Genomic DNA, 18,021 nt, shown 5'->3' with positions numbered 1-18,021 from the left:
ACATGTAGAGATGATTTGCTTCCAAGAAAACAAAAAGGCCTTAAAATTGGTCAAAATTATAAGCATTTATAATACGGGGGGGGGGGGGGGGGGGGGGGGGCGGGGGGGGGGGGGGGGGGGGGGGGCGGCAAGTATGTTATGGGTAGCAGAAAAGGTAGCTAGTTAACTGAGTGGTAAAATGATAAAAATAGCAGGCAGTAAGCTTCTATAAAGATATAGAGTGGGGGAAATCATTCACGACATTCACCCAGCTTGACAAACTGACAAAGCAAAGGCTTATTGAAAAGAAGCTCTTTTTGTTGAAAAAAGATGCACTATTAAACTTCACCAGTAAAAAAAGCGTGTGCATAGTACTTCATCAGTAAAATTGGGAACACAGCAATTTTACCAATCAATCTGATTCTGTGTAGGTATTTCAATGCAATGTTTTCAAATAATGAGTGAATCGCACATTTAGCTATAACTGTGTTATATAACTGTGTTAATATTTTCAATCAGATTAAAAGAGGGAGACCATTGTCTCTCCTTCCCCAATATCGTCATTTTTTACAATCTAGTAAATCACGTTTTTTACAACAACTAGTTTCTTTTACAACTAGTAAATAAGTTACTAATTATGTAAATAAAAAGGTTGCGGAAATCAAGTATTTAAATGTGTTACTTTTTAAATCAATTTTGTATCTATAGTTATATTATCATATTTGGAAGTAAACATTAGCCAGTAAGCAAAGCTGGTCTCCAATCACAGCTATAATATTAATAAGAGGAAGAACCCATGCTGGAGTAAGTACAAAATACACGAGGACTTCCTGAGTCTGTTTTAAAGTCAAACTATATTATACGATTGATGTATGGACCTACTAGACTGGATGCTGAATATGAACTTCACTATAGGTATTAAATTCGTAAACTGGTCAGTGGTCACGGGCGATCAAACTAATGTCCAAGGGAACTGTATTTTAAAATAAGAACTGCATGATCAGTTTACAAAGAATAATGATCCTTCTTTATGGCAAAAAGAGTCTCTATTTGCACATCGTAAATATCTAGCTTTTCTTTGTGCGATCTATTGCTCTGTAATTGCAACCATTGATATGTTATGTATATAACAGGAAATGATAGAGGAACACCCTCAAAGAAGTATTGGCCCATTGATTCATTGCTTCCGTCCATGACCTCATCAAGGTCTGGCAAAATTCCAATTGCGTCTTCATAATGTTGTTGAATGTTCCGAATAGTTCTCATTAAACAGTTAAAGATCGAAGCACTAAGTTTAACCGAGGGACCCTTTCTTCCGCTTATTCTTCTATGCATAAGATAATAATCCCATGCAGCAGGTACCAATAAAGAAAGGGGATGAGTGTCGAGGGCTTTCCAATTTGATTCCATTACGGATATTGCATCTTCCTGTTGGAAGTTGTCTTTAAATGCATTAAACATTCTTTCATTACACTGCATTCGTTGTTCATAAGACCAGTAGAATGGATGTTTTATTATTTCAGCTGCACTGGGGCGTACATTTATATTCTCTGATATACAAACACCCACAAGCATGTCAGCTAGAAGGGCATCTCCAAGATATCTGTAACCCACCCAATTTCTTTTACTAGAAGATGCAGATTGACCATCAGGGTGGACATAACCTTCATTATCAGCAATATGAGTACTGATGTATGAGTACCTTTTACCTTCCATGATGGCACTATCTCGTTGAATATCAGGGCCGAATGGATGGGTAATATCCTTAGCTCTGCTCTCAGACATAACAAATTGAATAATGCACCCATAAGCAAAGATATCTAAAGCTTTAGTTTGATCACCTTTATTGAGAACCTCCTTAGCCATCCAACCATGAGTTCCGACAATTCCTGATGAAACAGACAGTTTAGTCTTGCCAAGCTTTAACTCTCTGGTCAGCTCAAAGTCACAAATAACTGCTTTGTACCCAAATTCGTTGCTATCGTCCACCTGAACAAGAATGTTCTGCGGCTTAAGGTCTCTATGGACATGACCCTCTTGGTGGATATAATTTAATCCGTTAGCTACTCCTAGAAGTAGATGCTTTTTGAACCGCCAATCATCTGGAGGAGCTTTGTTACGAAGAATGAAGGGACGCTCAAATACATCTTTACGAAGTTCAAAGACGTTGATTAAAGATCCCTCGCATAATTCGAGAGCGATAAACATAAGATTGTATTCATCGACTTTGTCAGCACATAAGTATTTGATTAAATTGTAATGGTCTAGTCTCTGTAAATTTTCAATTTCTCTGTATGTTGCTTTATACTCTGCCTCAGTGTCATATTGTGTCCTTTTGATGGCTACCAGCTTTTCATCATTAGTTACACTCTGACGGAATGTTCCTAGATAAACACGAGTTCCGTTACTGCCACTCCCTAGCAGAACGTTCTTATCTAGTCTAAGGAATTTTCTTTCCCCAACTTCTTTAAAGGCAACACTCCTTGCTCTATTTCCGATCCCCAGCCGTTTTGTTATTTGCTTTTCAAGGTTTAAACAATTTCGCAGCTTGACTTCATTTCGGTATTGATCAACGGTAAAGTTTTTCGTAATAGTAGGCAGAGAAGTTGATTTTTGTCTCACAGAAGCTTCATCTCTAGACGTCCTCTCATCTGACCCTCCCAAGTCCTCCCACTCTAGACGTCCTCTCATTGCCATCTGACCCTCCCAACTCCTCCGACTCATCCAACATAGTTATAAGCCATAACCTGTAAAATTTGTTTGCATTGCTTTTAATCGAGATACATTATATTATCATATAATCATAGGTTTGAATTGCAGTTTCGGTGATTTTCAATATTTTGTTGTTTTTATTTGTATATGTATTTTGGAGCCCATTATGGGCAGAAACCGAGAGTGCCCATTTTCCCACGGTTTGTCACATTTTGTCAATCTTGTCGTATACTGTCATATACTGTCTGAATATAATGTCGTATATTGTCATATATTGTCAAATATTGTCATATATTGTCATACTATATTGTCGTATATATTGCTAAATCTTGTCGTTTATTGTCGAATCTTGTCACATATTGTCGTATATTGTCGTATATTGTCGTATATTGGGTATATTGTCGAATATTGTCAAATAATGTCAAATATTGTCGTATATTGCCATATATGGGCACATATTTTCACATCTTGTCGTAAAATTATCATGACATTGGGCACTCTCGGTTCCTGCCCCATTATGATCATTTAGGGAGGAGTGTCTAGTATTCCTGCTATGCCTGTAAAGCAACACATTTGCCACGTATAATAAACGTTATTATGCACTACATAATTTGACCAAAACCCATAATCATGGGTAGAGTGGACCGCTGCCAGTGTCTCTCTTTCCCAAACAAAAGGAAATGATATTAATTTGATTGACCGTTCTCAAATGCAAAATGATACCGAGAATGAAATCGGTCGCTCGCTTTTCCCATTCATTCACGGCTTACGAATTGTAATAAGTTTCGATTGATTAGGTACATCAATCAGATGCTGTAAAAATCTCTTTGGGTTGCGTTCGGGTCGATACCTAGTATTTCGGGGTAAGGGTGGTAGTTATTATTTATTGAATTAGCTGAAGTTTATCGAATCTTTATTGCCGAGTACAGCTGCCTTTGGGTAGTTTTTCTTAGTCTATTACAATTGTAAATGAATGGGAAAAGCGAGCGACCGATTTCATTCTCGGTATCATTTTGCATTTGAGAACGGTCAATCAAATTAATATCATTTCCTTTTGTTTGGGAAAGAGAGACACTGGCAGCGGTCCACTCTACCCATGATTATGGGTTTTGGTCAAATATCATCTCTTTTTGATTATAATGTCAGGGTACATTATAAAGTCGAAATATAAACTGATATCTTCATTAATAAGGAGGAAGTTTCAACAATTTCGAAATTTTCCTTTAAAAACATTTCCTTGTGTTTAGGTAAGCATATCGGTCGATCACTGACTGAATATGCCAATTAATACTCATTCAAGTTGGTATTAAATTCATTTATTATGACATTAAACTGTCGTGGCAAAGCAGAATTTGTTGGAAATCACGAATGAGCAAAATTCTCACCTTTCGCACGTGCAAACTTTGAGCGGACGTTGCGTGCGCATCCAATATTGAATCGCCGTAAATTTTTGCATGTAATTGTTTTATATATAGCCTAATAAGTATGCAAAGTTTCAAAGTATTTCAAGAAGAACTGTAATCACAACGGCACTCTAAAGTTGACAGAAAATGATGAAAACAGCAATTTTCAGTGATTTTAGCAATTTTCTATCAATTTGGGCGTGTCCCCACGTGTGCAACTTTTCGATTTTTAACTTTAAAACTAGCCTAATGCACAATTTATACCTATAGGAAGCAGAACTGCGCTCCACAACCTAAGGCATGGCCCAACACCAGAGAATACTAAATCGCAAAATTGACGTTTTTATAAAATAATTCTTCAAAAAAGCACAAACTTCAATGACGAATATCTTTATGAAGGAGCAAGCTAGAAAAACTTTCCGGTAGATTTTCAGAATGCTTGAACAATTATCTAAGATAATAATTTCCTCAGATTTTGAATACAGTTACTTTTTAATGGTGTGAAATCATTTTTAAAAGTTATTACTTTGTCAAAAATCAAGTTTTAAAAACGGTTAACTTGATGACGTCATCAAGGGGTGTTCATGACGTCAAATAATTTTTTTATACAATGTAAACTAAAGTGTAAACAATTATTTTCAAGACCTGTGGTCGGAAATGGCTGTATCTTTTATACTTTTGAATCTATGGACAATTAAATACAGGCTACAATTGACTGGCAAAGCGTCTATCCCTGAATATATATATATATGTATATATATAGATATCACGACAATCTGTCGTAAAACAGGGGTTCTAGAAAACCCACTTCCCGATGTTCCTGAAACCTGAAACTTTTTTTGCAGTCGATTTGGTCAACGTCTAGACGCCCTGAAAAATTTCAGATCTCTAACTCGATTTTAACATGGTTTTTAAGGCACCTGAATATGGCGATTTTGGGTTTTTTACCGAATTTCGTATAACATAACAGTGCTGGCGAGTATTTTATGCAAATTTCTTAAAAATCTCAACATAACTATTTTTTATTCCTGTCATCTTTGACATCAAATTAGAATGTTTTGAACTAAAAATAAATCTGCTGAACGACTTCTGACGAGTCTTAATGCCTGAAAAACTCCTGCCGGAGGCGGCGGCCTTCGGCCGCCGCCTCCGGCCGGAGTGCACGCTTCGCGTGCACGAAAGAGGCTTGTAACGTGTACCAAAAGGGGTATAATAGTAAAGGGGGTATAATAGTAAAGGGGGTACATAGTATACCCACAATAAATGCACCGGTCGTGCTTGCCAGCACTGTGATATTATTATGCATCATGTACACAAAGAATGGGCAGTATTATGGATATTTCATGCTGCTCCAAAGACTACTGTAACATACAGTGGAATTATTCAATAACGGTTTGGATGGAAAATTATTATCCGACAATTAAGAACAAAATTTATTATACCAACCGACCGATATGTTTAGATCGATTAATATTATATCATAAAGTTGTGCCTCTGTTTCATTCTATCTTTTTTGGTCAATTACGTTATTTTTAATACTTTTGAATAATTTTTCAGAAATACACGAAAACACAACTTCGAAGAAAAACATTTTAAATCATTATACGTAATTTTAAAATTCATAAAGAAAAAGGCGACCAAGTGATACGTGTTGATAACTCAAAACCTGTTTGATATGACGTATGACCTCCGGAGTCCGTGAAAAAAATTCAAACCTCTACATCATTTGAGGATGGTGTGGCAGCTTCATGAAATTTTTAACAAAATGGAACATCATAGCACATGACTCTTAAAAGTCATTAGGTTAAAGGCGAATTATTAACAAAAGTCACTTGGTCGCCTTTTTTATGGACTCCCTGTATAAAAGACTCACTGTATAAAAGAAATAAATAAATAAATAAATTCTAACATTTATTACACACTTCGACATTAAAATATACCCAACAAAGATGTACATTTAAGAAATGTAAAAAATACTGATGGAACAGAGCTAAATAAAACATTAGCCTACAAATTAAAAAAATAATATATATCATAAAGTCATAAATTCAATTAGTCAATAAGAACACGTCATACAGTCAGATTCCGTCAATTTGTAAACAGCTTCAAGTAATCTTTGAAATAAATATTCGAAATATGAATACTGTTATACCTATAAGATAAAACGCTGATAGTGCCGAATGAAGGTTCCTGAATATGTAGAGATGATTTGCTAGGTCAAGAAAACAAAAAGGCCTTAAAATTGGTTAAAATTACAAGCATTTATAATACAGGGGCCGCAAGTATGTAATGGGTAGCAGAAAAGGTAGCTAGTTAACTGAGCGGTAAAATGATAAAAATTGCAGGCAGCATTATAATGTGGGGGAAAATCATTCAGGACATTTACCCAGCTTGACAAATTAACGAAGCCTTATTGAAAAGAATCTATTTTTGTTGAGAAAAAATGTACTATTAGACTTCACCAGTAAAAAAGCGTGTGAATAAGTGCTTCACCAGTAAAATTGTGAACATACCAATTATACCAATCAATCTGATTCTGTGTATTTCAATGCAATGTTTTCAAATAATGAGTGAATCTCATAATATTTAGCTATAACTGTGTAAAGTAATTTTCAATCAGATTAAAAGAGGGAGACCATTGTCTCTCCTTCCCAAATATCACAATCGTCATTTTTTACAATCACAATAATCATTTATAATGGTAAATCAGTTACCAGTTATGTAAACGAAAATTGTAAAGGTTAAGGAAATCAAGTATTTAAACTTTTAAAAGTGTTACTTTTAAAATCAATTTCGTATCTATAATTATATAATATATTTTAAAGTAAACATTGGCCAGTAAGCAAAGCTGGTCCCCAATGAAATGAAATGAAATGAGGTATTTATATCCCGCTCATATGATTAACCAACAACACAAGGAAGGTGGTTAACCATGTCAGAGCGGCTGACTGTGAGTGATGTGAGCAAATGTGTAAAAGTGAACTAAAGTATAACTCGTCATAAGGTAAAGACAAAATTAAAACATCTTTTATTGTAAACCACACTAAACTAAGTAGAAGCAGAAACCATACAATACATGTAGGTAAAATAAAGGTACAGTGACATAATCAATCAAGAAAGAGACATATCCTAGAAAGTTAGACATCAAGACATAAAATGGAGTGCGGTAAAAAATAAAAGCCAACGTGTCTTGCAAAGTGAAGACAATGGAAAGAAAAAAACATCAGAACTGATTACATAAATGATTCTTTAACAGTCGCTTGAAACAGTTGGTATCAGTAATACTTCTCAACATCAGCGGAAGAGAGTTCCATGCAACCGGTGCATGGCTTGAAAAAAAAAATCAAAACCATAATAAGAGAAAGAACCCATGATGGAGTAAGAGCTACAGAATTAGACGACATATTGCTAAACATGCCATTAAATGAGGGTAAAAAATACATGAGGACTTTCTGAGTCTGTTTCAAAGTCAAACTATATTATATTATTACGATTGATATATCATATTATATGGACCTACTATTATACTGGATGCTGAATATGAACTTTACTGTAAGTATTAGATTCGTAAACTGGTCGATGGTTACGGGTGATCAAACTAATGTCCAAGGGAACTGTCTTTAAAATAAGAACTGCATGATCAGTTTACAAAGAACAATGATAATTATTTATGGCATAAAGGGTATCCATTTGCACATCGTAAATATCCTGCTTTTCTCCGCCCGATCTATTGCTCTGTGATTGCAACCAATGAAAGTGTATGTATATAACAGGAAATGATAGAGGAACACCCTCAAAGAAGTATTGGCCCATTGATTCATCGTTTCCCTTCATGACCTTTTCAAGGTCTGGCAAAATTTTAATTGCGTCATTGTAATGTTGTTGAATGTTCCGAATGTTTCTCATCAAACAGTTAAAGATTTTGGCACTAAGCTCTACCGAGGGAGCGTTTTTTCCATTTATCTTTCTATACTTAACATAATAATCCCATGCAACAGGTACCAATGATGAAAGGCGGTGAGTGCCGAGGGTTTCCCAATGCTTTTCCATCACCGATATTATATTTACTTTTTGGAAGTTGTCTTTAAATGCATTAAACATTTTTTCGTTACACTGCATTCGTTGTTCATAAGACCAGTAGAATGGATGTTCAATTATTCCAGCTGCACTGGGGCGTACATTTATATTCTCTGATATACAAACACCCACAAGCATGTCAGCTAGAAGGGCATCTCCAAGATATCTGTAACCCACCCAATTTCTCTTACTAAAAGATGCAGATTGACGATCAGGATAGACATGACCTTTATTATCAGCAATATGAGTACTGATGTATGAGTACCTTTTACTTTTTATGATATTTCTATTTCGGTCATCATCAGGTCCGAATGGATGGGTTTTGCCCATATCTCTGTTCTCAGACATAACAAATTGAACAATGCACCCATAAGCAAAGATATCTAAAGCTTTAGTTTGATCACCTCCATTGAGAACCTCCTTAGCCATCCAACCATGAGTCCCGACAAGTCCAGATGCATGAGAAAGTTTGCTCTTACCAGGCTTCAATTCCCTGGTCAGCTCGAAATCACAAATGACTGCTTTGTATCCGAATACATTGCTGTCATCCCCCTGGACAAGGATGTTCTGAGGCTTTAGGTCCCTGTGCACATGATCCTCTTGATGGACATATTTTAATCCGTTAGCTATTCCTAGAAGTAGATGCTTTTTAAACCACCAATCATCTGAAGGAGATCCGTTTCGTAGCACAAAGGGGCGATCAAATACATCTTTACGAAGTTCAAAGACATTGATTAAAGATCCTCTGCATAACTCTAGAGCTATAAACATAAGACGAAATTGAATATTTTTGTCAGCAAACAAGTATTTAATCAGATTGACATTGTCCAGTTTCTGCAGGGTTAAAATTTCTCTGTCTATTTTAATATACTCTTCATCTGTGTCATATTGTATTCTCTTTATGGCTACCAGTTGTTCAACATTTGTTACACTCTGACGGAATGTTCCTAAATAAACACGAGTTCCGTTACTGCCGCTCCCTAGCAGAACGTCATGATCAAGTTTGAGGAATCCTTTCTCTCCTACTTCATTAAAAATGGGAGGTTTAGCATTACTTTCAGTTCCCATCCACTTGGTTATCTGTTTGTGAAGACTTAGTGCGTTTCGTTGAATAGCAATACCTTCGTGTGTAGCAATAGTATTTTCTGATAAAGCAGTGCTGTTTTGGGAACTACTTTCAAGTTTCATGGCCGAAACCCTTTCCCCAAGTTCACGACCAGAGTCAGCTGCCTGCTTCATAACCTGTTAAATTATATCCTTAAACATAAACCATAAAATTGCCTTACATAAATTGACATAAAATAATAGAAGATATAATAATATACAATATGTATTGTAACTTACAAGTAAAGCATAACGTGTTAGTGTTACTAAAATCGCATGAACGGAAGTCAACTGAGCGAACTTTTAACTTACCCTGTTCCAGCGTACCACTGATGTTAGATGTAAGGAAGACGTTCACAAGACCACACACATTAATAGCTAATGTACAGAAGGACTTTAAATACCTGTTTAGCCATTTTAAAGGTATTGACACCAACCTATAAGAATTTTTGCTGTTTTAAAAGGGTAAAATAGTGGCGAAGTATTATTCAATAATATTGACTGAAATAAATCTATCAGACAGGGTACATCATTTAAACTAGATATAACCAACTTAATTAAATTGCAATTTATGGCAAATATTTAGTTATTTTGCGTTATCTGTTGATTTTTGCCGAAACTCTACATATAATAATGCAGCAAGGAAAAGTATACTTAAATATGTTCACATATTACGGGAGCCTCATCTTAGTCCTCCACCGTAACCCACTTCACATAATATAGCTATTGATTAGAAATTACAGTAGTGTAACTGTAAGCTTTTCCGGTAATTCAAGCGGGTACCGCTCAGCTGCCGATAGGGTAGGGCGCCGGTCGGGGCCCCTACATGACCATACCACAACCATGTAAAGATTACCGCTCAAGGACTGCAGCGAACAGAACACGATTCTAGTCCAGCTTCGGCTACATGCGAGAAGTTAACGAAAAATACAAATAGGAGACTACAACAGCTGGTGAATACAGCAGACCTATCGGTGGAGGGGATCAGGAGTATTCTGGTCATGCAGTGGCAGGACCTTCTTCAAATGATTCTTCTAGATCAGCAACATCAAACATGTAATGATCGTGATTCGTGATCGTGGTTCAGCAATTATTCACAATCATCATACCAGCTAGGACACAAACATGCAGTTTGTCTTCTGCCACGTTTAAGAAACCTTAAAGGTACCTCCATCTGCATGCAGACACAGCTCAGCAGCAAATCAGTCACTGTATGATAATTTATTTGCAGGCCAAAATTGTGGATTGCAAGCCTTGCCATCTGAATTGCATCGGCGACCGGGAGCATTTCAAATCACATCTCACCCAGTTCATGTTATCTCTTCCCTATACACCGCTTATTACTTTATCAGGGGCTACACTGCTCAGAACTCAAACTCGCTGCTTTACTGGAGGAATGGCAGAGAGATCTACACTCTGGGGTGGTCACACAATTTGATGGCCCTGTTAAAGTTTAAAGAATCTCAACATAGGTAGGTTGGTGACTTACTACAACCTGATTCGATCCATATGTTTAGAGTTTACACTTACAGTGTCACAATTGAAACATCGCAACATGGCAAAAAATATGTTAATTTCGTCACAAAAAATATTATAACTCTGTTTTCTCCTTGCTGGAAAATGACTAGTTTATCGACATTTTTATGATGATAAAGTTATGTTGAATTCTATAAATAGAGGAGGTATGGTGAACTTCAAAATAGAGTAAGTAAATTAGTAATGTTAATTTCGTCACAAAAGTTATTTTAAAAGTTTGCCGCTTCGTTCATTTTTAGCTTTTACTAAATTTTCTAACACGTGCATTATTAAGGAGTAAAATGCCTCCGCAGGCATTCCAGTTCGGTATATATTTTAACACTTCATGCACGGGTGCCGCTTCGTTCATTTTTAGCTTTTACTAAATTTTCTAACACGTGCATTATTAAGGAGTAAAATGCCTCCGCAGGCATTCCAGTTCGGTATATATTTTAACACTTCATGCACGGGTGCCGCTTCGTTCATTTTTAGCTTTTACTAAATTTTCTAACACGTGCATTATTAAGGAGTAAAATGCCTCCGCAGGCATTCCAGTTCGGTATATATTTTAACACTTCATGCACGGGTGCCATTCTGCTTATTTGGTTCACAGGTTTTTCCTAGACTCCGTGATAGGATATTAGCTTTCTGTACCAGTTTTCCGTTATCTTAGGATTTATTCTGCTTTTATTTTATTCCCACTCTCGATTCCTCGCTAGCAGTCCGGTTAATTTAGTACCTTTAGCGGGTCTCATTTAATCATTAGGTTTTATTAAAGAACCTCTCACCCTCTAAGAAACTCCGTTTGGAGATATTCCTTATTAGGTTCTATGTTATTAAATTTCCTTGTGTTTGAATACTGTCACTTTTTAACTGTTCTTAGTCATTGTTATTTTCGGCCGATTTCTGCAACGTTACACCGGGTCATCATTTATTATTTCTGGGATGGAGACGACTTATATCTACATTTAACCTGAAGCGTTTGCTTGTCTGACTTACTTCATTAGACTTTATTTCAACATACCGTGTCGTATCATGCTTTATCGTGTCTCCTTCTTCAGAGACAGGCTTCTTTCAGCATACCGTGTCGTATCAAGCTTTATCGTCTCTCCTTCTTCAGAGACAGGCTTTCTTTCAACATTCCGTGTCTTATCATGCTTAATCGTCTCTCCTTCTTCAGAGACAGGCTTTCTTTCAACATACCATGTCGTATCACGTTTTATCGTCTCTCCTTCTTCAGAGACAGGCTTTCTTTTAGTATACCTCATACCATGTCGTATCAAGTTTTTTTTTTTCGTCTCTCCTTCTTCAGAGACTGGCTTTCTTTCAGCATACCGTGTCGTGTCAAGTTTTTATCGTCTCTCCAGCTCCTTCAGAGACAGGCTTTATTTCAACATACCATGTCGTATCATGTTTTAATGGTCTCTCCTTCAGAGACCGGCTTTCTTGCAGCATACCATGTCGTATCAAGTTTTTATCGTCTCTCCTTCAGAGACAGGCTTTATTTCAACATACCATGTCGTATCATGTTTTTATGGTCTCTCCTTCAGAGACCGGCTTTCTTGCAGCATACCATGTCGTATCAAGTTTTTATCGTCTCTCCTTCAGAGACAGGCTTTATTTCAACATACCATGTCGTATCATGTTTTTATGGTCTCTCCTTCAGAGACCGGCTTTCTTGCAGCATACCGTGTCGTCTCTCCTTCTTCAGAGATAGGCTTTATTTCAACATACCGTGTCGTATCATGCTTTATCGTGTCTCCTTCATCAGACACAGGCTTTCTTTCAACATACCGTGTCGTTTCATGCTTTATCATGTCTCCTTCATCAGACACAGGCTTTCTTTCAACATACCGTGTCGTCTCTCCTTCTTCAGAGACATGCTTTATTTCAACATACCGTGTCGTATCTTGTTTTATTGTCTCTACTTCTTCAGAGACATTCACTATTTCAGTCAAGGTATTTATCCTTATATTTATTATTGGTTTTAAAAATTTTTAAATTCAAATTTGTATTTTATTTATCAGTTTAATTTGAAGCACACTTGGACAAATAGAGCCTCCCATTTTGTTATTATTATCTAGATAGGTGATAGGTACCATGGACACTGGATCTCAGCAACTTACAGAAGATACTACCTGTCATCATAATAGAGTCTAATGAACTCTACCCACAGGTTAGTCAGGCAGTGGATCACACTCTGATGACATCTCCTTTTGGAGATTTCGGACTCTCAGCTACCTATACTAGTTGAGTGTGTTCCATAACCTAGCACCCTGCCTAAACGTTCGGTACTCCTGGACCTATGTGGCAAGCCTGCTCCCTGAACAAAAAAAAAAAAAAAAAAAAAATATTTTAAAAGTTTGATCATATTTCGTTCACATCGACATTTTTATTATGGTTGGAACTGATTAATACACATTTTTAGTGACTGAGCAAAATTCAACTTAACATTGTTAAACCTGAGCTCTGATGTGCTGGACAGTGGACAATAACCTGCCAATTATTTCTAAAAGAATATTGAATTCTAATAGAGGTATAGTTCTTCAAAATAGGGACAAGAAATGTTGACTTTGTCACACTATTTTTGTGACAATGTACTAGCATCAACTGCCCTCTCTTGAATCAACTGTATCGTACATAGTCCATACTCCTTATATGGAGTTTTTCCGCTTTTCAAACCAAAATCAGATATAAATGATTTCGGCAATGCACCCAAAATTAAAAATTCTATAAAATGTGACAGAATTAACCTCATTTCCCAATAACCAAGTGCGTGTATTAGATCGGTAGAAGAACTATCAAATAATGAGTTTAAAGGGTTTTTAGGACACCTCACAGTAGAAAAGAATATTGTATTCTGAGTGTGACAAAGTTGACCACATATTGCCTTATAACCGCTCGATCCATGCCCTTTAACCAATGTTGTATCATAATTGTTAGATTGACCCAATCTACTATATTTTAGACTAAGGAATGCTAATTGGGCAGCTATAGTTAACAAAGTCACAAAAATGTGACATTTATTTTAACCATTATAGTGCCTAACAACAATACATTTCATTTCTGAGCAGTGCATAATATGGGAGTATGAGTCACGTGGCTAATGTTCAGAACTTCTGAACGTGCTAGGTTAATAGATGCTCAAACTCAAATGAACGTGTCCATAATATAATATGGTGCATACAGAATGCATTGCACAGCAAAATTGTATAGATGGAATCTAAGTCAACTTCATTTCTAATAATCGTAAAAATTTTTAATTGTAGTTGACGAAATGAGAGTCTCCACTCAGTGTGTTAAAACATAATTCTTTGTCGACGTTTCGGCTACATGCCTTTGTCATAAACAGGACACTGAGTGGAGACTCTCATTTCGTCAACTACAATTAAAAATAAATGATTGACCCACTCATAAGAGCAAAACAAGATTACCAATCGTAAAAATTGTTTAAAAACCAAATGTTTATAATCCAGCTTCCAGTTATACAAATAAAACTTTCAGGAAATCTAAGTTTGACCCATATCTATAATCTTAGAAATTTCTGTGCAATTTTAAGAAGAATTACGTGATTTATTAAAGGGTTGCGTGTGGGCAGTTACTGGGCCACCCTGTATATTCAAAATATGACAAGGATCTAACTTTTACAATAACTTATGTGACGAAATTTACATTTCTTGCCCCTAGCCTGCCCCCTATTTTGAAGAATCATACCTCGATTAGAATATAATGTTACCTTACCATTATACCTATATCGATAAACTAGTTATTTTGCTAACAAGGAGCAATTAAACAATTAATAGAGTTTTAATTTGTTTTTAAAATTGAAATATTTTTACTATGTTGAGATGTTATAATTGTGCCAATGTTAACAAATTACTGCCACATAATGATTTATGTGACCGGTGCGTGGTTGCAATAGTGTTGATTGATCCATAATTAGTTAAATAGGGTGTTAAAGCTATATTTGCTAAATTTCACAAATGTCGAGATACCATACAAATATATGTGACAAAGTTTTCCTATTTGTGCCTTGTGTGTTTTGCTTATAATGATGAGATATTCTAACACTTCCCAACACATTCAGGTTAAAAAATAATGCTAGACTATTCGGCATTCTTTGTCAGGGCATCATAAACATCCCTCGGATAAATTTCTTAATTGTGTGACGGAATTGACCAGGTGGTACCTTTTAACGACAAAAGTCGCTAAATATGTAGATCATTGTCATATGGAACTATCCTATATGAACTGGAAGTTCGAAAATTTGGTCAAGCACGGCATCAAGGGGCCATGTTAGCTCAGTCACGTTTTTATAGTGTGACAATGTTGGCATCTCACTGCCGGCCGAATTTAAGCGATATCTTATCATCTTATCATCGTTATGTGTTTACCTAGAGGATGAGACGATTATCCTCACCATGGAGGGTTTATAGTTTTTTAATACATCTTATCTGACCCAGTTGTATTTTCAGAGATAAGAAAAACAAAGGCTATGTATTTAATGTAACAATCAATGTGATTATTAAGCTTGAGGAATAAGAATTAGGAATTAAGGAATAACAATGTTTTGCATAGTAATAAACACGAAAATATATAATTAAAAATCCTGCATACCCATTTATAAACATGTAAAAATCACACAAGTAAAATATATCAAAAAGGGACGAAATTTTATGAGTTAAACGTTCAAAATTAACACTTCCTCTTGAACTAATAAAGCCATCTAATGCAATTGCATTATCTAGACAAAAGACCATGAAATTACAAAATATTATGAAATAATACTGAATCATTTTCATCATTTTCATGCTCTTATCTAGCGAAAGAGGTCTAAATATTATCAAAAACATTTTAATAATATTTAGAACTCTGTAATATTTTAAAAACGTATCAAAATATATTTAGCTGCATGTCGTGTGATGACTTGACTTCGAAAATCGAACTATATCTTTCTAAAATGAAAGATAAGAATTTGCTTCCTTAATATCACTCCAATCTATTAACCATAATATAAACAACTCACAAGATGGTTCAGAATAGGAAAGCTCTCTCAGTATAAAAACAACTGGAAAAGAGCTATTGCCAAATTTAAAATGCCTTAGTAAGAAAGAGAAAGCGATTTCGGCGAGCAATGTTACAGGAGAGGAGGCGTTCTGTGTCTATGAGCAGAAGATGAGCCCACAAAATTGTATAATAAGGTGAAAGTGGCATTCGAAGCCAAGTGCCATTATATGATAGGAAACTCAATTAACAAGGTATAGTGTATACCTCTTAGCTATCAATTATCACCGTAACACATATAATCACAATTTTGATGACCAATTTCTCATTTTCCATGTCTACTTTCACTTGGGGTTCGAGACCTTCCCTTCCCATTTGCATTAGGGGTTTGAGATCTTTCCTGTCCGTTTGAACTTTCAGAACTCCCTTGTCCACTAGGAGTTCGAGACCTTCGTTGCACTTGTCCACCATCATTGTCCTGTCTTAGAAGGACTTTGTCGAGTGTGGTCCATTGGTATTTAAACCTCTCTTCGGAAACTTCGCTGTTCAAATCTTCAAGGGAGTAATAGCTGTGATAGCTGTCAATTCTCGGGTGCTTGATGAAGCTTAGATAAACCACAGGAAGTGCCCCAGCAACTTTTTCTAAGAAGTATCTTGAAAAATCTTCATCTCCTCCCTGACCTAAGCAATCTGACAAAGCTTTGCAGATTGGTTCCTTTGAACTCCTCGCAACGATTTCTTGGTAGTGTTGTCTTATATTCCTAAGGATTCTCAAAAAGTTGCATAATTTGTGTGGACTGCATGATTTGGAGTTATGCTTGGTATTATAATTGAAAGCTTCCCGGATTTCTTTAGTAAATCCCTGCTTATGGTATTTAGACCAGTTATCCTCTAGAATTTTACCAAAACCAGAATCTTTAGAAGCTGACTTTATATCATTAAAAACTCGCTCTAGAAACTGAATCATTGTTGTGGCATCCCAGAAAAAAGGATTTTTTGCAATTTCCTTCGTTGTAGGTCGCAGTTCAGGGTTTCCCAGTACACAAATTTCAATGAGCATATCAGCTAAAACATCATTTAGATTTGGTTTCCATGATTTGTACTTGGGAAGTGAACTTAGGTAAGATCTTCTCTCCTCTGCTCTAATGTTGTAGTTTCGGTGATTGATATCACCAAATGGGTGCATATAGTATTGTTTACTCTTTTCAGTCATGACATACTGCATGACACACCCAAATGAGAAAATATCAACTGCCTTTGTTCCTTTAACTTTCTTCTTTGATTTTTTCTTTATTGATTTGTCACTGGCCTTCTCTAACATTGTCAGCACTTCCTTGGCCCTCCAACCATCAGATCCTATTAGATTGTCATGGGCTGTCTTGCTTCTTCGTCCTTCATCTATTTCAAGACTTAGCCCAAAATCAGAGAGCACACCCTCAAAATAGAGGTCCTTCACAAGATTAACACGCTGTTTAACCTTTCTCAGCAATATGTTTTGGGGCTTGATGTCACCGTGTATTATGTCAAGGTCATGCAAGTAATTCAATCCTGATAATACATCATTGAGAATCACCTTTTTAAAATGTTTCCCGCTATCACTGTGTAACTTCAAGAATTTTTCCCCTACAGGAGTCTTTTCAATGTAGTCGACTAAACATCCCTCACACAGCTCCAATGCAATATAAACAAAGTCAAGATCTGAGTCGGCTAGATAGTATCTCACAACATTTGGATGATTAAACTTTCTCAATAGTCTGGTTTCATTGACTTGTTGAACTGCCATATTATCATCAATCAATATGTTATCAATCCCCTGTAAACATTCTTGTTGTATCTTTTTGATTGCCACAGATAATGATCCTTCGAAAAAACCTTTGTATACCCTTGTCCCCATACTCCCTGTTCCAAGCAACTCATTTCTGCAGAGTTGTAATTTCCAAGAAGTACCACAAGGCCTTGGTTCGTTTGAAGAAGAAGAATGAAACTTAAACATGCTCTTTTGTAATTAATTGCAGAAATTATGTTAGCTTGATGTTCACTCCACGTAGATCTTCAAGCAGCTAAGATGTAGCAGCATTTCTGCACGTTTCTGTTACCCATTCCATAAGCATAACCATATCAGCCTACAGAAAAGGTTTTTAGTGCAATATGATTTACATTGTGTTCGAATGTGAGCTAATAAAAATGTAACAGTTCAATATCAAATTACCTGGATATCAAATTAAGA

The 18,021-nt window shown here is 36.0% G+C and overlaps 4 protein-coding genes across 4 annotated transcripts in view; all 4 read right to left on the bottom strand.

Annotated features, from left to right (window-relative positions):
- LOC134822752 (uncharacterized) overlaps positions 1–18,021 on the bottom strand; it is a 210,675-nt gene that overhangs the window by 68,252 nt on the left and 124,402 nt on the right. The window lies entirely within an intron of this gene.
- The window catches only part of LOC134822753 (charged multivesicular body protein 1b-like), a 50,034-nt gene continuing 32,146 nt past the window's right edge, over positions 134–18,021 (bottom strand). The window contains exon 2 of the mRNA XM_063833993.1: positions 134–2,726. Coding sequence (XP_063690063.1) covers positions 985–2,703 — 1,719 coding nt within the window. The 5' untranslated portion in view covers positions 2,704–2,726 and the 3' untranslated portion in view covers positions 134–984. The remainder of the gene's footprint in view (positions 2,727–18,021) is intronic.
- LOC134823141 (serine/threonine-protein kinase/endoribonuclease IRE2-like) lies at positions 7,740–9,714 on the bottom strand. The gene is made up of 2 exons (XM_063834489.1): positions 9,588–9,714; positions 7,740–9,413 (listed from the first exon to the last, which is right to left on the bottom strand). The coding sequence occupies exon 2, from the start codon at positions 9,408–9,410 to the stop codon at positions 7,740–7,742; it is 1,671 nt and encodes a 556-aa protein (XP_063690559.1). The 5' UTR covers positions 9,411–9,413; positions 9,588–9,714.
- Positions 16,120–17,577, bottom strand: LOC134823139 (serine/threonine-protein kinase/endoribonuclease IRE1-like). The gene has a single exon (XM_063834487.1). It carries the CDS (start codon positions 17,575–17,577, stop codon positions 16,120–16,122), a length of 1,458 nt encoding a protein of 485 aa, XP_063690557.1.

This window comes from Bolinopsis microptera, chromosome 11 (assembly GCF_026151205.1).
Source record: "Bolinopsis microptera isolate Bmic1 chromosome 11, MBARI_Bmic_1.0, whole genome shotgun sequence".
NCBI classification, from domain to species: Eukaryota; Metazoa; Ctenophora; class Tentaculata; order Lobata; family Bolinopsidae; genus Bolinopsis; species Bolinopsis microptera.
This window is presented reverse-complemented; position numbering and strand designations above follow the sequence as displayed.